The following is a 23,242-nucleotide window of genomic DNA, read 5'->3' as shown; positions in this document are numbered from 1 at the left end:
CGACTTATTCAAGCGCTTAACTTTTACCGATCAGTGCTAGCTGTGCCATGAAAGTGACAAAGCACAGGATGTAAACCATAGGAGCAACAACAATCAAAGGAATTTCAGATAAAGCTGAAATTAAGCCTGTTCTACAAACATATTCTGCCCATGATTTATGCTAACATCCAAAGCAGTGCCGTCATTCTTTTAAAAGTTATGAGATTTGAAAGTGAAGAGTAAGCAAAAGATTTCCAAAAAAAAAAATGAAAAGTGGCCTCTGAGACATATCTGATCTCTCCCTCAGAAAGAGTTGTAGAAAATCTTCTTGAACACACTTTCCCATTCACGTTAAGATTCCAAACTGAAGAATAGTGTAAAACAAGGAAATATAAAAAAAACCCTCAAGATTGGCTTGGTTCAATTATTTTTTCTTTTCTGAGTCCTCACGTAAAATCAGGGGGTGCCACTTTTTTTTTGTTTTTTTTTTGTGTTCATGGTCACAAATTGTTGTTTTCTTTGCGCTGAAATAAGAACACGCCAAATAAGGTCATTACCTATATATGCAGGATCACTATGTTTGTGGAAAGATATAGCTCGCTCGTGCACTATATATGCTAAGTATAACTGTCACTGCTCCATGTCATTTTTTTATGCCGGTACGCAGTGTTTCTTCTTTCCGTACCTCCTACTTTATTTCTTACCCCAGCCCTACCTTTTGAACTAGGTCATATTCTCCATCTAAACAGTAATCTACTTTATTTGATGGTTTGTTAAACAAGCTGTACATTCAAATCAAATCAACATGCGATGTGTAAACCTGTTTCAATTTTGAAAGTGATACACATTTCATTATTATTTAAATGTTCCCTCTACGTGTCTGTGCAAATGTTCATCAACTTAATGTTTGATCGAGAAAATAAACAAAAAAATGAAATGGAAATATCTTTTCACCCTATATTTGAAAGAGAGTTCTTGTATGTAGAGCCGAACCGTAATAGCACTAAATAGGATGTTAACATGACATGATGAATGCTATCCATTGTTTATCCTTCTCCTTGGGTGCCTTTTTTTGCGAAGGATCTTTAACCTTTTAGAGTGCTGGAAAGACGATACAGCATTCTGCAAGGCGACCGATGTAATCATTCACGATATCATGGCATCAAAATCCACAAATCCAGGAATGGAGAAAGCCAAACGTATCATCAGACGGATCTACGCAAGACATCTTTACCAATGTATAATAGAGATCACCCATGCAAAGGGAAAGGTAAGAAGTGTGCCACCATCCACTCCATCAGTCAAAAAAAAAAAATATATATAGTTTTAAGACAATAGCTTTTAATTCAAATCAATTCCATTCAATAGTTTATTCATTTCCATCATCAAAAAAAAAAAAAAAAGGAACATGATCCATACTGGTAAAGTTTTTCGATTCGTCTTTCATTCGTCTGATAAAGGCATTTTCTTTTCAAAAACGATATAAAGTGTATGCACAAATGATGTCATAAAAAAAAACGATACACTTTGCCATGGTAACCAAAATAGTAAATAATCATAACGATGGAAACAGTGTTCTACTAAAGAGCCAAGCTTGTAAGACTTGGAACACTGGAACCTAACAACAGCACCAATTTGTTACACCAATAAAACATATTCGTTTTAAATTCTTTTATTTACTATTGTAAATTTACTCATAGATACATGATGCTGATACTATAAACAATACTTACTGTGCTTTGGGAATGCAAACATAAGAAAACTATATAACATATCACATTTATGGCACATACACTTTAGGGCCAGGCATGCCAGGAAAAATGACCAGAAATGAAGATATACAATCGGCCACACAAAACATAACAACAACAACAACAACAGCAACAACAACAGTAACACAAAACACAGAAATATCAGAAATTGAGAAAATGCACTCAGACAGCTACTGAACAACGAAGAACGAGGAAAGAGAAGCAGTGAAGAATAGAGGAGGAAAGGGAGAAGGATGGAAAAAGGTCTGTGGACATACTACAAAATCCCAAGGACAAGTGAAACATAACGTGTTTTTTTTTTTTCATTAAACAGAATTAACTGGTATATAGAAAACAAATAAACAATGTACAAATATACTTAAAGGACAAGCCCACCTTCATATACACAAGGATTAAGAGAATGCAGCAATATTATTAAAACACATCAGTGAAAGTTTGAGGAAAATTGCACATTCCGTTCAAAAGTTATGAAATTTTAAAATATCTGCTCAGTCACTTCTGGATGAAAAGACTACTACAGTGTATGATGTCACATGCGTACAACGATATAAGGAAAATAAAAAGAGAATTTCACAAAACGTTACTTCTTGAATAAAGTGCACATTTCTTCGACTTATTACTGACGTATGTTAAGGGTAATATCATTCCCCCTGCCTTCTGATAGAGAAAAGTCAAGTGTTCTTTTGCTGTGCAAGAAAAATGGAAATATGTTGAATTTTCTTTATTCTTTCTTTATATCGTTGTACACATGTGACATCACAAGCTATAGCAGTTTTTTTCATCCAGCCGTGACTGAGTAGAAACTTCAAAAATTCATAACTTTTGAACGGATTGTCAGATTTTCCTCAAATTCTCATTGATGTGCTCTACTTATATTGCTGCATTCACTCAACCCACATGTCTATGAAGGTGAACTTGTCCTTTAAATGTAATTAACTTCTCAGATTCTTGTAAATCAATATGTAAGCTATTCCAAAATCTGGATCCGGTATAAACAAATGTATGTTGAGTGTGTACAGTTCTCATTATTTAGTGAAGACGTAATACTTTGGATTGTCTCGTGGGATAGTTATGTACGTGATTGTTACGGTGAAATAAAGGATGAAATATTTTGGGTAGGTGGTTGCATTTGTAATTAAACATAAATTGACCAAGTTGAAAAAAAAATGCAAGTGTTTTATTTTAAGTATTTTGTATTTAAGGAACAGCCGATCGGTATGTGCTCGGATATGAAGATTTAAAAACAATTCTGAGCGTCATTTTTTTTTTTTTTTGCAAACGAAAAAAATATGTCTAACAATGCCGAATATGTATTCCCCAAGCAAGAATTCCGTAATTCAAATACGGCAGTACCGAACTCGAATAAAGCGTCATCAAAGCAGAAGAATTAAAATCATATTTCAATCTATTCATTATGTATATGTTACGTGCAAATACATTACAAATATCAGTTTTATGACACTTCCATAACAGCTTATTACCAACACAACACCTAAAAATTTAATAGAAGAAACCTCTTCTAGGGGATTACTGTCGAACATAACATTAACTTCGGCATCTGTGAATAATAACATTAGTACAAATGATAATAATGATAATGATAACGGTATTAACAATAAGAACAACAATGAAATAATGATAATGATTATAAAAGTAAAATGAAAAATAATGATAATGATTCTAATTATTTTTATAAGGCCTTACGCCCCATGCGCACCCCACCCACCCACTCACACAAGTACAAAGACCAGTTCTTTTTCTTACCGTTGATACCTAATTATATTGAAAAATGTAATGCATTACGAGTACATAAACTCTAAAAAGAATAATGATGAATTGCACGTTTTCCAAGCTTGTGTGTTGATAAGGAGGAACAATGCATGTCTTACCGCACGGATGAGATGCAGGGAAAGTGAATGTGAAAGTGGCCAATTAGGCCAGCCTGTACTAATGCAGGTTTGTGTTTAGGGCTTGTGGTTAGGTTTGCCCCTAACATTTTATGGTTTATAAGCTTGAATATGGCAACCAGTCTGATAACTTGGTCTGCACATTCATTTTTTTCTGTTCATATTCAACACATAGCTTGGAGCGCCAAATCATGTCTTGAATATGAAGAGAGAGAGAGAGAGAGAGGTGGAGAGAGAGAGGAAAAAATAATGGTAACGTTTTTGTTTTTGTTGGTTTTTTTTATGAGAAGGACCAACTTATCGACAGCAAGGCTACGTTGAAGGTTATGTAGCATTAAAAGGCTCAAAGAAAACCTTAAAACGAATTTGCAGTCGTCCAGGCTGGCATAATGTTTGGGTCGTTTTCAAGGACATATCACATCCATGCAATATTACATGCACGGTAAGCCACTGCATTAGAAACTGCATCTGAGACTTTTTTTTTTTAATATCTATTCTAATACAGGACATTGTTGTAAAACAGCTTTTGCTGAACTTTTTATCCTAAATAAACATATTTTAACAAACAACAACACAGTCCCTTCTCGATAACAAGCAAACTTAAAAAAAAAAAAAAAAAACGCGCAATTTGTCAATGCTGTCTTTAAAGTTCATGACAGCGTTCAGTCGTGAATGATATTTGTCAACATAACCAGGTATCATTGTATGATTATAACTGGATGATTATTTTTCCGAGCGCTAAACATCATTTGAAACTTATCAAATTTTAAAGGGAAGGTAAACCCAAAGAGCAATGTGGACTGAGTGAAAGCAGCAACATTAGTAGAACACATCAGTGAAAGTTTGAGAAAAATCGGACAATCGATGCAAAAGTTATGAATTTTGAAAGTTTTGGTGTTGGAACCGCTGGATGAGGAGACTACTAGAGGATATGACGTATGAGTGGACAACAATACAAAGAAAATATAAAGGATATTCAACAAAAATTCACTTTTCTAGAATTATGAAAGAGCAGTGGACCAACCGCTTTCAGAAAGCAGGGGGAATAATTGCTACCCTTAACATATGTCAATATCAAGTTGATGGAATTTGTAATTTTCATGAAAAATTGATTTTTGTAGTATTTTCTTTATATTTTCTTGATATTGTAGTCACTCATACGTCAAAATCTCTAGTAGTCTCCTCATCCAGCGGTTCCAACACCAAAACTTTCAAAATTCATAACTTTTGCATCGATTGTCCGATTTTCTTCAAACTTTCACTGATGTGTTTTACTAATGTTGCTGCTTTCACTCAATTCACATTGTTCTTGGGGTTTATCTTCCCTTTAAATAGTGTGTTTGATCTCAAAATATGATGAGATTAGGTTATCCAAGTTTTTTCTTTTTTTTTTTGCTGCATATTAACCTTGTGATTTACGCCTTTGTATTTTTATTGTCAAGAAGTTTATTCTTTTTTTAAAGATGGGTTCAAGAAATTGAAACAGATTTCGTTTTAAATTATTATATTATGTCTCTGATATTTGATCATGACAGCATAATTTCCATTCAGCGTGTAAGCCATACTTAGAAAAAAAAAATAAAAGAAAGTAACATTTTCAAATTTTATTTCTCTAAGAATACTTGTCTAAAATGTAATGCCTTTTAGACCACAATAGAGGTAATTTAAATTACCATCAACCTGGTAGGTCATTATAAAGGTAAACTTTAGGCATGAGTGTATAACTACATTTTATGCCTCGATGGCACACAAGAAAAAGCAAAAAGATACAAAGTTGTCATTTATGCGTGCTCTTTGTAAATACTTTCCTTGTATCAATACAAAAGATACATTTAACACAATAAAAACATGAGTGAAGTTGTTACCTTTGTTGACTTAAAGGGCAGTTCCCCAAAAGACATGTTCTTTTTGAGATGTTTAATTTTGTGCCTTACATTATAAAAACCATTCTGTTCCCTCATGTGTAAACATTTCCTTTCAATTTTTTTACTAGTTTTGTAGTCACTCAAATAACTCTTAGTATAGTATATAATACATTGATAATAATCAGGATTTTGATGAAAACAGTGAACTGATTTTTATTCTCTGTTTTTCTTCGTGTATACTGCGAGTAACAAACTTCATCTCATTTAAGGACTGGATTATCCTTTGACATTTTGATAATGAGAGACCCGAACGTATTAACAAATGAATTGTTCTTCGTAGTAAGAAAATTATTTCCAATTACAGTCTGAAAACTAACCCTTGTTAAGATTATCAAAGTTACCTATTCTTTCCCATTTTAAATACAAATGAATCCTCGAAACAATAAAATGTATGAAAACGTATTTTTTGGGGGGTCAGATTTCCAGTCTTTTTATGGCGTTATCTCCTCATAGGTGCGGTCGCATGATCCGATGGAAATAAGAAAATATCTTGTTGCAGAGAAGGACGCCAAACCTGAAGACAAACAAGTGTGGAACAAGGACCATTTGTTCGTAGCGGTATGTATAAGAATTGAACGGTGTTACTAGATTTTTCTACACCAATACTGACGAAAAGATGAATATCATCTATTACTATAAACAGAAACATAGAGCCTGTTCATTAGATATTTACACAACCTAAAGGTCACTCTTGGTTTCACTTATTCCATGTTCTGTGTCATATATAAATATATGTGTGCGTATGACATGTAGGCATGCGTTTCATTTTTGTTAAATACGCTTACTTTAGTATTACATAACATCAATGTATATGCTGATTGTACATGCACTCATTGTTGTTACAGGTATCAATATTTGATTACGGCATGGGAAGCAAAAATCCATTTCATGAAATTCCAGTCTACAAAAAGTCCCAGGAGAATAAAGAGGCTGAGCCATTGACACCACAAAAGGTAAATTTTATGAGAGAGCTTTAATTCTGACATAGATTTTGTTTGGATTTCCGAATCAGTCATGAGAACTTTAAAATGTGACCGTGAATCACAAAACGACCAAACACCTCTTGATATACATGTAAGTGAGATCTCAACAAATTTAAAATTTGTCAACCTTGACATGTTCATATTTCCTGAAAGAGTTGTTCTTCCCGTACATAATTTCTAAGTTTGAGATTTAAAAATGAAAAAAAAAAAAATGATTTGAAAAGTGTGTTTTCAGATTTTTTTCTACATTTTTTTTTTTTTTTTTTTTTTTTTTTTAGTAGTGTGATCAGGTATGTTACAAAAGCCCCCTGTTGCGACACGGATTGTGACGGGCGTTAGCGGCACGGATTGTCGCCCGCCCTCGAAGCACATTTTGCTGGGTAATATCGTTCTTGACATAGTCATTGAAATACTAACACATAACTTACATGGCTACATCCATGCAAACATGCCATGTAAAAAGTCATGGTGAGGTTTCAAGGAAGTGTGTATGTGCGCGTGACATGATGATTTAGTGTCCGTTTGTGCGTGTGCGTGTGTGTGTGTGTGTATGATGGAAGAATGTGTTTATTATGTCAGCTTTTTACGTATGTGTTTTTTTAGCTGCGCGTGGGGAGGGTACCTAGTAAGCTGTTGCTGGCATAAACGTTGATACTGATTTTATCAGCAGCTTTGACTTTGATGAGTTTGTTTGGCGGATTTGTATATGACTTCGGAGTGGAGCTTGCGTGCGGGCGGATGCTGCTTTTCTGCATACGGTCCATTATGTCTTATTTATCAACATTGGGAAGTCGTTTCATCAGGAAGGATTGTGGTATCGGTTTGGGTGTGCGTGTGTATGTGGGGAGGGGGTTACATTTCGTTATTGCAAAAGTTCATTATTCTGAAGGCTCCTTAGTCCGAAGGTTCTTTATTCCGAAGGTTCGTTATTTCGAATTTCATTTTTGGATCAACAAACCTCTAGGTATAGGGAATTGTGTGTTTCGGATAAATGAAGCCTCGGAAAAAACGAAACTTCGGAATAACGAACCTTCGTGTGTGTGTGTGTGTGTGTGTGTGTGTATGTATGTATATATGTGGGTTGGTGAATGTGGGTGTGGGATGATTTAGGTTTTGGTTAATCAGGGGTTGGTGGGTTGGGGATTGGATTTGAAGAAGGATAGTTATAAATGGTATGACAGATGTTGGTAGGATTTAATACTTAGGATAGATGTAGGCGCTAGATTTGTTTCGGTGGGGGGGGGATGGTCGGGTTTTTTATGACTGATTTCATTCTAGATTTGTGTAATGTATTTGTGTGTGTGTGTGTGTTTTTTTTTTTTTTTTTAATGTCTATGCCCTTGTAGGTAAGAAGGTGTAACATGATCCAAACCAATATATTCAAGGAATATAGATTTGGTGGGGCCCTACATGTCAAAACTTTCTCGTGAAAAAATTATTAGTAGGGTTGGTCTATAATCTATGTTGAAGTGAGATTATTTGTGACCGTGCACCTCAAAACGAACATAAAGTCGCACACACTGATTTTGCGTAAGGACTGAAAATAAGTGAAATGGGTCAACCTAGCAGAACTTGACTTTTTCATATTTTCTGAAAGAGCTGGTCTTCTTTTACATTATGCTGAAATTTGGTATGATAAAACGAGCAGGAAAGTGTGTTTTTTAGCAGTTTATCTCGAACATTTTTGGTAGAATAGTGTGATTAGGCGTGTCTTTAGAATCCCTTTTTTCATTTCTGAAAAACCTTGTCCACACTCTTCACTTTCAACTCTAATAACTTTTGAAAGGATAGTGCTACTGCTTTGAAAGGTGGCATTAATTATGGACAGAATGTGTTAATGAGGCATGCATTTTTTTTTCACTTTAATCTGATAATCCCTTCATTGTTGTTACTCTGGTGGTTTACTTCCTGTTTTTTGTCCCGTTCATCGCACAGCCAGCACGGTTTGGTAAAGATTAAGCGCTTGAATAGACACTGTACTTCAGAGCCTCTTTTCTCAGTTCACACTTTTCCTGAGTTTGTGCTTTCTTTCCAATATTTAGATAGGTTAGGAGAGTCCATCTGATTTGAGTTATACATCATTTTAAAGCTTAAAGTCTGCTCTTTCAGAATATGGTCTTAACTAAAAATTCATGTCTGGCGACTTTTTGTTTGTTTTGAGGTGCAGGGTCACATTTGTAGTATAAATGGATTTGTTTGTGTTTCGAATTGCCATTTGTAACTTTTTTGTTCATGTTACACCCAGAATGGGTCGATTTATGAATGATTGGAATGAAATCAATAAATATCAAGGAAAAAAGTGTTGAGTTGGTTTATTTACATTATGAGGATTTGTTTGAGTGTTTGTTGGTGTTTGTTTGTTTTACGTATGTATTAGCGGTGTGCAGTGGCAGTTTGTTTGTGCTAAAATCAACTGACGATTGACAAATTATTTACGGCGTGTGGAAATTATTCGCTCATGCATATAGCATGCCAAACCTATTCTGGGACAAAGAATAGTGGTATGGACGTTGTAGTTAAGACTGATGGAAGAAAATGACTGCAGTGAAAAATGAACAAAGACAGATAACATTTGGGGAGGGTACCTCCATCGTATGTATTTTCTCTCGGTCTCTCTCTCATCTAGCCCGCCTCACCGCTGATATTGGTTGACACACCCATACTTTTTTTTTTTAGATCAACGCTGGTGTGAACTCTTTAAACACGTGCTCATACACGCTGAAGGCATTTTCATTGCCACAGTAGTGCCTGCTGCTCAAAAAAAGTTTGTTCGCACAACTATCAAAACACTACGGAGCCCTTTCAGGTGACATGAGGAAAAAAAAAATCTGCATGGATTATTGTGTTCCCTCTCAATAGTTATTGCGTTCCCTCGCAATATTTATTGCGTTCCCTCGCAATAAGCGTGCGTCAACTTGACGTGCGCTTCTGCGCACGCTCAGACCATTTTTTCCCCCCTTTGAACGTCCGCGCGTCTAAAATCTAAAGCTCCCTATTATTGCATGGGAACGCAATCATTATTGCGAGGGGACGCAATAAAATTGCGAGGGAACGCAATAATATGGCGAGGGAACGCAATGATATTGCGAAGGAACGCAATAATTATTGCGAGGGAACGCAATAATCCATGCAGATTTTTTCCCTCATGTCACCTGGCGGGCTCCGTAAAACACAAACACAAACAGACACACGTACGCATACATGCACACGTATAAACACAGACGAACAAACCACTACCACTATACAACCACCACACATGCACAATTTCTATTATATGTGACCCTGCACCTCAAAACAAACAAAAAGTCGCCAGACATGAATTTTTAATTAAGAACATATTCTGAAAGAACAGACTTTAACTCTTTATTTGCCACGTTCGCACGTCCGACTCAGTCGACGGCGTGCTAACTTCGCATATTCTGCTCAACAAACAAAGCCGCCAAGACCGATCGATAAACCGCTAATTACTGCTAATCCCGCGGCACAATGAAAGCGTTTCTCGTGCTTTTGTTTCTCTCATATACGGCTTGCACTCTTATGTGGTGATCGACTATCAAGCGACGTTCCAAACTAGATTTGCTCGTACATTCTGAGTTTCTGTCACGGTTTTATGTGCAAAAGTCATGCCTTTACAGTAATGTAGCATTTGGCCATTCAAAAGAAAAATGGAAAATAGGGTCGCCATACAATTTATATCGAAACAAAGATTGGCATTCCTCTTAACTTTACCTACTATTATGCCCATCTTAACAGAAATTTGTAGAAGTTATACAAATTGGAAAAACATAATTCTTTCTCCAAGCATGACTACCTTCATGTCTCAGAATAACGTGGCACACAGGGAGTTTCCACCATGGCACATAAAGAGTTAAGCTTTAAAATGATGTATAACTCAAATCAAATGGACTCTGCTAACCTTTCTAAACATTGGAAAGAAAGCACAAAATCAGGAAAAGTGTGAACTGAAAAAAGAGGCTCTGAAGTACAGTGTCTATTCAAGTGCTCAATCTTTACCAAACCGTGCTGGCTGCGCGATGAATGGGACAAAAAACAGGAAGTGAACCACCAGAGTGACAACAATGAAGGAATTATCAGATTAAACTGAAATTAAGCATGCCTCATTATCACACTCTGTCCATAATTAATGCCAACTTTCAAAGCAGTAGCACTATCTTTTCAATAGTAATTAGAGTTGAAAATGAAGAGTGTGGACAAGGTTTTTTCAGAAATAAAAAAGGGATTCTAAAGACACACCTAATCACACTATTCTACCAAAAATATTCGAGATAAACTGCAAAAAACACACTTTCCTGTCCGTTTTATGATACCAAATTTTAGCACAATGTAAAAGAAGACCCGCTCTTTCAGAAAATATGAAAAAGTCAAGTTCGGCTAAGTTGACCCATTTCACTTCTTTTCAGTCCTCACGCAAAATCAGTGTGTGCGACTTTATGTTCGTTTTGAGGTGCACGGTCACATATTGTATTATACTCCAAACACACACACACACACACACACACACACAGCTATACGGAAACTCATACACAAGTCACTTATAATACTCACCTACAAATCATACACAGCACATATCATGCAGCTCACAACAAACACACACACACACACACACACGCACACATACGCATAACTTACCAGTCATACCCATCCCACCAAAGCTTAACACCGGAGGAACCACCCCGAGCCCGGGGCGACAATCCTCGACGGGGCGACAATCCGTGTCGCAACATTTTTTTTTTTTTTTTTTTTTGCCATCACGGATTGTCGCCTTCGAGGTCAAACACTGGGAACTGCACAAGCGTCACGGATTGTCGCCAGACGACAATCCGTGACGGGGGCGACAATCCGTGTAGGGGCGACAATCCGTGTCGCAACACCCCCTTTCATTTCATGGAAAACCTTTGCACATGACTCTTTGCTCTAATAACATTGGGAAAAAAATGCTACTGCTGGCAAAGTTGGCATTAATCATTGACAGAAAGAGTTGATAGAGCCTACTTAATTTCATTCTGTTCCAATAATGCCTTACTTGGTGTTGTTCCAAAGGTTTTCATCCTTTTCATCTATTTTTTTTTTTTTGTTCCATTTGTCACACAGCTGGCATGGCTTGGTAAAGATAACGCGCTTAAATAGACCCTACAGTTAAGAGTCTCTTTTCTCAGTTCACACCTTTCCTGAGTATGCTTTCTTTCAAATATTTAGATTATACATAATCTAAAGCTAAGAGTGTGCCTTCTTAGAATCTGCCCTCAATCAAAATCTATGTCTGGCGACTTATGGTGGTTTTGTGATGCATGATCACAAATGTAGTGTACCTATGTGCTAACAAGTTTTCGTAGAACCTTTATCACTGTGTCGTGGGTTTTAAGTGAAGGATATATTCTAAAAGACCAGTATCTAAGCTGGTAAAACTCAGTGGAAGCAGATTTTCGTTACCTATCTAAATAGAAGAATCTTTGGGAAAGAGATATCTGAGAAAAAGTGGCTCCGAATGTTAGGATCTATTCAAGTGCAAAATCTCGCGACAAACTGTGCTCTGTGCAGGGAACGAGACAGAAAAACAGACAAACGAAAACAACAATACATTACAAAACAAAAACAACCAAAAACAGGATGGAAAACCCCCCAAACAACCAGTATGAAGAGTAGATGTGGGAGTGCTGGTGCTCCGCCAACCGTATATTCTATATAGGTGAGGCGCAATTACAGTGTAGATTGTCATCAGGGGTGAAAGCCGAAGGCAACGAAGCAGCTGTTAAACGCCCGCCTACAGTCACTCAATGACTGGAAATAAACCTCCCCCCCCCCACACACACACACACAATTGACTACAGCTGACGTTCTCAAAGACGAATGTGTTCATGACGAAAGTGAACTTTCTACTGTTATCGAGACTGTTGTTCGAACTCTCCTCAACAACAAAAACTTTATCGCCTGATAAGCATGTGTTTCATCAGGCAGAACTACGTATCTCTTTTCGTGGTTAACCATGTGCTTATCAGCCAGAACTGCGTATCTCCTAGAGATACGCAGTTGTGGCTGATAGAACTTCCCCAGATATTGAGTCAAGAAATCTGTATTAGGTAATTTTATTTGTAGAGATGTACTACATTGTAGGCCGTCTAGACTGTTGTCTATTCATGCCTAACGTTACCCTAGACTATCTATAGTTAGAGACAGAGTACAGTGGTAGAGGGATCTGCATGCGATACAGATCACATCGTTCTTACTCTATGCCCAAGTAGGAGTAGGCCTAGACCCTATTGACTGTAGGCTCTAATCTTATACTCTATTTAAACTAAAGAATACTAGGCCTGGCTAAAGGTTTATATACAGCTCCACTCGATATAGAAAATACACCTTAGGTCTAGTTTGTGCAGTACCGTACTACACTAATACTACAGTACCAGGGTAGTACCAGTAGTAGTGTTTTACTCTATACTTAAATGGGATGGCTAGTAACTGATCAGTGGGAATCAGCGGGAATCAGTGGGAATGCTGGGGGATGACTGTTCCAATTCTTGTGGGATTCATTTGAGAGTATGTTATATATCTGTAGTTGTGTGAAAATCATTTGATTCAGAATAGTCTCATATTCAAGTAATGTTCAGTTTAATGTCCCGTCACTGTACAGGCATGCTAACCTGGAAACATTAAACTGCACATTGCTTTAGCATGACTGTCGTCTACTGGCAATTATCCAATTAAATTTAAAACAAATCGCAGTGCGTTTGTCGCTACAAAGGCCGCGCACGCGCGTGTTAGGATATAACATGTCTGTGCGGGATGCAAAAAAAAACAAAAAACAAAAAAAAAAAACACCTTAGTCCAAGCGTTGTCGTAAGCTTAGTGGACTTACGCACTTCTGCCTGATTAACATCGGAAATTAATTTTGTATCTCGCTCTCTAGGAATTTTGCCAAAATACTTTCTAAAATAATCTGTACCGATTCACAGCCCATTTTAACCCACTTGAAAGAGCATGAAAACACACACACACACACACACACACACGCTGGTATTGTGTAACGAAAACAAAATAGTTCTGTCTCTTTTTTTGAAGAAGTTGAGGAAAATCTAGAACAAGTATTTTCGGTTCAGAAAATTCCTTGTCCGGCAGGCTAACTGAAATGGGTAAATCACTGGGATTAAAACAGCTTATGGAGAGACCAACACGTGTGACCCCCTTTAATCAGACTCTTAATGATGTGATTTTTGCTTCAGCAGCTTTCGGATAATATTATTGCAATCTTTTAGGTTCTGTTACCACTCTCTAGTATAGCTACATTGTAACGAAGGTAAATCTTCAAATATGTTGCCTCAAGTATCTCGTTTTCGATCTTTTCAGTCGTGTAATGGAACTGCTTTCCTCAATGATTCATTATGTATTGATTGGAATGAATAGTTTTCAAATGTTACTGATCCAATGGAAGAAGTTTAGAGATTTTTTTTTCTGAAAATTTCTGACGATCAGGCACCTTATTTATCAGTGCGCAAGAAACTTAAAGGTTCCCCATGAAAGTAATCAATTATTGTTTTTGTGGGGAAAATATATTTCATCGAGAAAAAAGATAATATTTGAATTAAAAATAGTTGAAAAGAGCTTATTTCCACAATAAGATTTAAGAATGAAAACAACTTGAAATTATACAGTAGAAGGAATTTTGCCTGATAGCAAATGTAACGCATCTTCACATCTGGTCATCGATTTGGATATTGTATCTTATCCTTCGAAGATAGCAACGGAGTTCAACAATAATAATTTTTAGTAAAATAACTGAATCAATTCATGGAAGAGAAGACTCTGGTGAAATGGAACACAACAGCGAGGATGCTATTTAACGAAATAGTAAAGTACAATCATGTTTTGTATTTGACAAGATCACCTTTGAATTTGTAAAAAAAAAAAACTGATTATCCTAGATTGCTCGAAATCTGCAGGGCTTGATGACCTCTACCCTCGACTGCTAAAGCCTAGTGCTGAATTTCTTGGCATTCCTGTTTTGCGCCTTCTTAATCAATCACTACAATTTTGGTGGCTCCCTGATGATTTTAACGTATCCACTGTTCCAAAAACGAGAGCAAGTCATGAACTAAGTGACTTTCGTCCAATTTCCCTTTTGTCAATTGTTTAAAAAAAACTTTACATTTTTTTTTTACTTTTTTTTCTCAATTTTTTTTCTTTACTTTTTCTCAATTGATGGAATATCTGACTAAAGAAGAATTGTTTAGTGATAGGCAGTCTAATTTCAGGAGTAAACATTCCACCTCAACGTGATTAATAGAAGTTTGTGAAATGTTATACGATAACTTTAACAAAGGTGGATTTACTGGTGCTGTCTTTTTAGGCATGAGGAAAGCTTTGATATCACTCCCTATGATCTTCGTATTAAAAAAGTCAGTTTATTTTTTATCTGTTTTTTTTTTTTTTTTTTTTTGGGGGGGGGGGGGTAAACGGTATTGAATTATCATCGTTTGAATCATTTTTATTAGGGAGAAAGCAATGTATATCAAACAAAGGAATACGAAGTGATTTTCTTCCAGTATCTTCCAGTGTACCGCAGGGTTTAATACTGGACTTTCATTGTGTATAATGTACATTAACTGGCATAAGCAGTCTACCTTTTTATATAAATACGAATGTTTCATTGTACGCAGGATATGGAGCACAGGCTGTCCAAACACAGTTACAGAATGATATTTATGTTTTATGTAAATGGTTAAATGAAAATGGATTGTCAATACCGATAAAACTAAAGTTATGTTCATTTCTGGTAAAAGGAAGAAAAATCATGTTAAATTACAAAATAGAATAAAAGACAAATTCTTTGAAAATGTAAACAATTTTTAGTATTTAGGCGTTCTTGTAAATCGGAATTTAAATTGGTCTTTTCAGATCAATGATATTGAAAAGAAAATAATGAACTTTCTTATATGTATGCGAAGGATTAAGCACTGTCTGACGCAACCAGTACTCCTTCATTTATATTCAACTTTGATACTTCCTTATATTGATCATTGTTGTTGACTGATTGGGTCTCACTGCCGGAGAAAAACTTGATAAACTCACTACCCGTGTTTATCAAATCCTCCCCCTCACTGCCCCTTTTTAAAAGTAATGTCCGCAACATCCAAGTGGTTATTAGCAGGAGTTAATTTCTCTTTTCTTTGAAAGTTGCACACATGTATTCTTCTTGTCACCTTTCTTTCTCTGTTTCTCTCTCTCTCTCTCCTTTATCTAATCTACCTATTCTACTCTCTATTTACAGAGGCTCTCCACTTTTACGAAGTGTATTATTGGGTATATTTGTACACTATATAATATGTTTGTTATGTATATATTTTAATAAAGATAATAATAATAAGGTCTTATTTACCCAGGATAGCCTCTTCAGTGTTGCCACTGCTCTACCAGAGGGCCCTGCTATTATTATTATCCTAGCGTTGCCAGGTACCCATTTATACTCCTGGATCGAGAGGGACGCAGTGGGTAAAAACGTCTTGTCCAAGGACGCAAGCACTGAGCTGGATTCGAACTCGGGTCCTCCGATCGGGAGTCGGTAGTCTTATCCATTATGCCACTAACAGCGTCCCCCGCTTTTATTTTATTGTATCATAAACGCTTTTTTGTTACGGACGGGCTACCTTGGATAGCAGTCCTTGCGGCTTGAATTGGACTACCCTGCTTTTATAAAAAAGACAATAAATAAACTAAATAGATGGTCAAAAGCGAAGATTGTGTAGATTTTCTTTTTTGTATTTGATTAGCTTTTTGAGAATAAGCGCACATACTCAAGGTTAACATTTGAAGTCAAACGCTCAAGAAGATTTCCCTATTTCCCCATATCTATATAATGTCTGATTTTTTTTTTTTTTACATGTATTACCTGATAAAGGCCATCTAGATAAAGTTTCGGTCATGATGTCAAAGTTCAAAGGTCAAGAAAAAAGTACTTATTTTTTTCCTCTATATCTCGGAAATGGTTCAAAGTATGAATAATCATGTGTACATTGGCGCTGTCATCCATAACTACCTTCTATGCTGCATGGATCCCCGCCCTACTGCTCCATGGATCTAGAACATTGAAGAGGACGAAGTTTGGTACTATAATATAGTACAAAAGTGGATATTATCCACTTTCAGTTTCAAAAGGTAGTACATACACAAAACATAGAAATGATGAATTCATGAAAAGAAACAAAAATGAATGCATGGATGAGGATTCTTGTAAAGAGCACTTAACACTTTATGTGCCATGTTCGCACGTCCGACTCAGTGGACGGCGTGCAATATCGCATATTCTGCACAGACACACTAATCCGCCTAATCCGATCGATAAATCGCCCAGTGCCGCGGTACAATGTAAGCGTTTCTCGCGCTTCCGTTCCTCTCACATATAGCTTGCATTTCATGCAGTGATTGACTAACTTCAACCTTGGAGATATTGACTGGAAGGAGAATACTGTCAAACAATATGCAAAAGAATCCACTAAATGCCAAACCCTTCTGGATATCTGCAATGAATACAACCTGGAGCAACAGGTCTCAGGGCCAACAAGAACCAGAGAGCGAGCGAGTAATGTACTTGACTTAGTCTTGGCAACTCACCCAAACTCCATCAAGAACACAAAGATCGTTGATGGCATCAGTGATCATGATGCAGTTGTATGTGACGTTGACCTTCATCCCTCTATCAACAAGAAACAACCAAGAAGGATCTTCATATACAGCAAGGGAGATATAGAAGGCATGAGGTCTGACTTCAAAACATTCCAAGATCAGTTCTTTTGTGTAAACCATCAGCAGACCACGAATGAGAACTGGCTCCAACTGAAGAACTTCCTCTTACAGACAATGGAGAAACATATACCAAGTAAACTCTCACGACCCCTTACGAAACAACCATGGATCACGCCATCCATAAAACGTATGGTCAGGAAAAAGGCACGACTGTACAAAAAAGCAAGAACAACAGACTCTGATAAGGACTGGAATCAGTTCAGGTCCTTCAGGAAAACTGTACAGAAGAAGATTAGATCTTCCTATTGGTCTTATACCAACGACATGCTAAATGATCCTGATGACAAACACTATAAAAAGTTCTGGTCTTTTATCAAGGCAAAGCGACAGGACAACACCGGTATACCACCGATGGAACAAAATGGCAGGAAAGTTACAGACAGCAAGAACAAAGCTCGCATATTAAATGAACAATTCCTGTCAGTTTTCACTTCCGAAAGCCTTGACGCTCTGCCGTTGATGGATGATTCTCAACTCCCAGATGTCCATCGCATTAAGGTCACAGTATCTGGCGTGTTAAAGCAACTGAAAGAGCTCAATGTTCAGAAAGCAACAGGTCCAGATTTAATACCAGCTCGAATTTTGAAGGACATGGCATCAGAAGTTGTACCTATTCTTGCATCAATCTACCAACAGTCCTTCGATGAGGGAGAAGTTCCAGATGACTGAGGATTGGCCAACATCTCTCCAATCTACAAAAAGGGAGATCACAGCATTGCAGCAAATTATAGACCAGTATCACTTACATCAGTGTCATGCAAAATACTGGAACACATTATCTTCAGTAATGTGATGAGCCATTTTAGCACCTACAATGTATTGAATGATAATCAGCATGGTTTCCGCCCGGGTCGCTCTTGCGAATCACAGCTCATCATCACTGTTCATGATTTTGCTAAATGTCTTGATGAAAGAAAACAAGTGGACTCCATCTCCCTTGACTTCTCAAAGGCATTTGACCGCGTCCCACACCAGAGGCTGCTCATGAAACTCCAACACTATGGTATACGGGGCTCCTTGCTGAAGTGGTTCCAGAATTTTCTCACCAAGCGGTCACAACGAGTTGTTGTGGATGGTCAGGCCTCAGAGTGGACTGACGTCCATTCAGGTGTGCCTCAAGGCACAGTTCTGGGACCCCTGCTCTTCCTCTCATTTATAAATGATATTGCAGACTCCATCCAATCACCCATACGCTTGTTTGCCGATGATTGTCTCATCTATCGGTCAGTTACGACAACTGAGGACTGCATAGCACTACAGAAGGACCTTGACATGTTACACTCATGGGCAACAAAATGGCAAATGAAATTCAACACCAGCAAGTGCCATCTCATGCGAGTATCTCATCGTCAAAACATCATCAATCACATGTATCACCTTGGTGAAGATGTCATAGAGTCTGTCAACAAATACCCATACCTAGGCCTCACTCTCACATCCAAACTCTCCTGGAAAACACACATTTATAATGCCACCCTGAAAGCCAACCGAATGCTAGGACTCATCAAGAGAAACCTGAAACACTGCCACCCAAACCTCAAAGAAAAAGCATACATATCCCTTGTCAGACCCCATCTGGAATACTGCTCAACTGTCTGGAACCCCCATCATACAACTACCATCAACCAGGTGGAAGCAATCCAGAGGAGAGCTGCCAGATTTGTGCAGAATGTATACCAACGCACAGAGAGTGTAACAGCTATGCTGCAGAAAATGCATTGGGCCACACTACAATCCAGGAGGGAAGCTGCCATCAAGATAATGATGTACAAAATCACTAACAATCTCATAGCCATCAACAAGGACACCTATCTGAAACCAATGACCGACATCAGATTGCGGAATTACCATCCTTCCAAATATCAACCTCTCACAACACACTCCACTAAAGATGTATATAGGCACTCCTTCATGCCAACAGCAGTAAGGTTATGGAATGCACTCCCTGCAGATGCCCTCACCGCCACATCACTGGGCGTCTTGAGGACTCGGATATTCGCATGTTAGCTCCACACTGGATTTTTTTTTTTTTTTTTTTTTTTTTACTCGCACCATGTATAATATTTGCACAACCATCCACCGGCATCACATACTCAAGTTTCATCCTCAGCATCATATCCAGAATTGGACTTTGCTGAGTACCGACGTAAACAAGAGGTGTTCTCTGCTGGATTTGAGAGTAATTTCTAAGTTTCTGTCACTGTTTTATTTGCAAAAGTCATGCTTTTGCAGTAATGTAGCTACTGGTCATATGAAAGAAAAACAATCATACATTTGTCATGCAAAAATACATCAAGGAAAACTTGGCATTTTCTCTACAACTTTACTCACTATTTGCCCCAGCTCAACAAAAATCTAAAGAAGTTAAAGAGACTTGAAAAATAGAAGTGTCTCAGAATAATGTGACACAAAGGGAGTTTCCACCATGGCACATGAAGAGTTGATAGTGTTGTATCACAAATCAGTACAACGGGGAGAAATGTCATTTATTTTTGACACAGATAGTTATTATGGTAAAAAAAAAAAATCAATTGAATTGAAAAAAAAAAAATTTTTTCCAAAATTTGAAATTATGGATGTAGAGCCTTTTGAAACTGAACTCTTCATTTATGCAAGAACAGCCTAGCAGTGATTCCCTTGCAAATTTTAGGGTAATGGGGTCGAAGGTCATTGGCGAAAGCTCAAGGCCATTTTACAATGCTAAAATAAAAATGAATAGTCTATTCAATAAAATCTAAATACTCAACACATTTTCTGACAAATAAAACAGTTGCCAAAGTGACATTCATTGACTCTTTTAAGTGTTATCAAAAAACAACTCTCCAAAAATTTCATTTTTATTCCTAACTTTCATATAATGTAGAAGAAGAAATTTTGTTTTCGAAAATGTAAGAAAAATAAGATTGACCAGTTTGACCTATTTAACCTATTTGTTGTCCTCACATATTTATTGTAATCAGGATGTGCAACTCGTACTTGTGATGCACGGTCACACATGAAAACGTTCCATAATTGTTTATGGTTAATTCATCATTCCTTATGTACCCTCAGAAAAATTTTATCATTCTTATATCTATTTTCTCTTTTCTGTGTGTTTAGATACCTGCTGATGTTCCTCACGAGTTGGAAGACATGACTGTGCGAATCTATACTAGCGTGACTGGAGCTGACTTAACTCGGGCTCGCAAATACTACGAGAAGAACCTCAAACACCTTATTTTGACTGATCGTTAATTACTCTCGAGCAAACAATGAAAAGCGATGAACTTGTGTTACTACATTCTTGCAACCTTACCTGGCACTTTTTTAGACATCCGTTCCTGCTACTCGGCAACCCTTGGATGGTCCTTTGAAAGTATACATGTGCTTTTTATTGTGGAATGTACTCAAGCTATTATTGACATGTTGGTCCGAGTCGCTGGTGCTAGGTCCCCGTCGGCGTACCATACAGATTCATTGTTCCCGAGAGCATGAAGGGCCACTGACTTTTTCCAAAGTTTAACTATAGTGTTTGGCTATTTCAAACATCAAAGTTTCCGCAGTAAATACATCGTTTATTAAATGTTATTAATGGCTCAGGTAACCTTCCATACAGACGAGGTTTGAAAAACAAAATTATACAAAGATATGCATATATATTACTTTGTCTTTACTTGTATAAGCTTTTTATTATTCGTCTTCACTAATGGTATTATTTTTCTCAACAGCATTTGCATTTCCGATTGAATTTTTCCACTTTTCTGTAGTGGTTTTATCCCCGGTCGTTTCTTCCATATGTAATCAATACGTGTTATAAAATCATGCTGCTATGACAAATTCGTATGAGCGATCCATAACGCGAGGACACCTTGACGAGGAAGAATACGGGCGAAGAGCTGACAGAATCTATTCCGATCAGGGAGACTTATGATAGATGACATGTGCTCGAATGCAGTTTAAGATGCCTGTATTTGTGTGAGTGTGTTGGTGTCTTGTGTGTGCTTTCTATTGTGGGCAGGTGTACTTGTGTAAAGTTGGGCGTGCATCCCTCTTTTTTTTTTTTAAGTTAAATCCCTTTAGTAATTAACAGTACAAATTGTTCTTATTTTTTAGATAACATTACTTCGCCACAACCATTTCAAAATATTGAAACAGCCCATGCAATAAGTGTACGTGCGTGCGGGCATACATTTATGACCTTTGAATGGTATTTCAAGTTTTTGTGTTTGTATGCTCACATTTATGTTGTAAGGATTTATCATAGTTCTATCGATTCCAGTTTTGTTGATACTTTAATGATCGCACTAATCACTTTTTTCCTTTAATGTGCATTACGGTGCTGGAAATACGCCAGTGAATATTAGTCTACAAAGAGCATCCCTATCAATTTTCTTCACCATCCAAGCAATTGTATTTGCTTTCTTATGATATTTCAACGTAATCCGAAATGTAACACAGTGGATACCTCCACATAGCAGTATACTGCGTTGTTGAAATGGTCATTCTTAAACGCAGTGTAGACTTCATAGGCAATGTATTCAACGCAACCATAGTGGTACAGGAAGTTATTCTATATCCTATTTGACGCCATAGCTTTTGAGCTTTGTCCTCACAACCTCTAAATAACATTGTTTCTTTCTTAATTCCTTATTTACCCACATGTGGCGAGAATCCGATTACAGGTTTTTAGTTAATTTGGAGATTTAGTTCATTTTATGTCCTTTATGACGCTATAACCTTTGACCTCATTAGCTTCAATTTCATTGTTTCTTCTTACGTCACTATACTTTACTAAGAACACATCCAATCTTCCGTTCTTGGATCATTTGGATATTCCGCTTAGCTTTAGTCTTTTATGGCGCCTATATAACCTGTCAAGTTTGGTGAAAATTCAATATTTTTTTGTTTTAGTTATGAGGAGATAAAACTTATTTCCAGTGTTCATTCTAACCCTTATGACCTTTGACCTCATAACCCAAACAGATTTCTATTTTAAAACTCAACATGAACAATCGATATTACCTTGTTGTATAAGTATGATTTTTAATCTTTTCATGTTTTATAATCATCGATTTTGAACTTGCATGCCCATAATTGGGTTATTGAGTTATAAAAAAAGGAAAAAGCAAACTGTTAAATTTCAACTCTACCACTTTGGAAGATTTTAGTTTTGTAAACAAACAGACAGACAGACGACCGGACAAGACAAAAAGACAGACCGACATACGAAACTGAAAACAGAACTTCCACCAACGGTACGTTTCACTATACTTGATGAGAAAAAAAAATAGAGGACTCTGTTCAATCATTTAAATCTACTGCATGCACACCCACGACTCCAGAAGTGTCATATATGCTAGGCCTAATAGGTTTCATAGCTTATCATGTACTTAACTTACTTCAAACCAATAACAATGTGGGCGGATCTTCATTTTCCATGCTAATTAATAATAACATTATTTTATGAAGAATGCAAAATACATTGCAACTGATTGACAAATTGCCCTACATCGACGTAAATAAGCACTGAATTGATTAGTGTTTTAGTAGTAGCCATGATAAAAAATCATGGGCGTACATACTCAAGCAGGATTCGAACCCACGACCTCCTGTCGATGTAGGGCAATTTGTCAATCAGTTGCAATTAAAACATCACGTTTGAAGAACTTCATAAATTTGAATAGCAAAATACATTATCACGTAAAACGGCTCTAAACAAGCTGAGTTATACATTTACACACACACATATATATATAATTATATATGTACGGACATTTCCATCCAAGTACACCTGTTGTGACTCTTCGATACCCCAGAATAGGTCAAATATTCCTTAAATTTTCGTGAAAATTAAAGTACTATAGGAAATGATGTTCGGTTTT

General features: G+C 36.9%; 1 protein-coding gene across 1 annotated transcript; it reads left to right on the top strand.

Annotated features, from left to right (window-relative positions):
- Positions 1–1,135: 1,135 nt before the first annotated feature.
- On the top strand, positions 1,136–20,615 carry LOC140246719 (uncharacterized). Its single transcript, XM_072326058.1, has 6 exons — positions 1,136–1,249; positions 6,037–6,141; positions 6,429–6,536; positions 17,205–18,035; positions 18,333–19,304; positions 20,481–20,615. The coding sequence occupies exons 1-6, from the start codon at positions 1,136–1,138 to the stop codon at positions 20,613–20,615; spliced, it is 2,265 nt and encodes a 754-aa protein (XP_072182159.1).
- Positions 20,616–23,242: the final 2,627 nt, after the last annotated feature.

The sequence above is a fragment of the Diadema setosum genome, chromosome 3 (assembly GCF_964275005.1).
Source record: "Diadema setosum chromosome 3, eeDiaSeto1, whole genome shotgun sequence".
Taxonomy (NCBI): domain Eukaryota; kingdom Metazoa; phylum Echinodermata; class Echinoidea; order Diadematoida; family Diadematidae; genus Diadema; species Diadema setosum.
The sequence above is the reverse complement of the archived record's forward strand: the minus strand, read 5'-3'. Positions and strand labels throughout refer to the sequence as shown.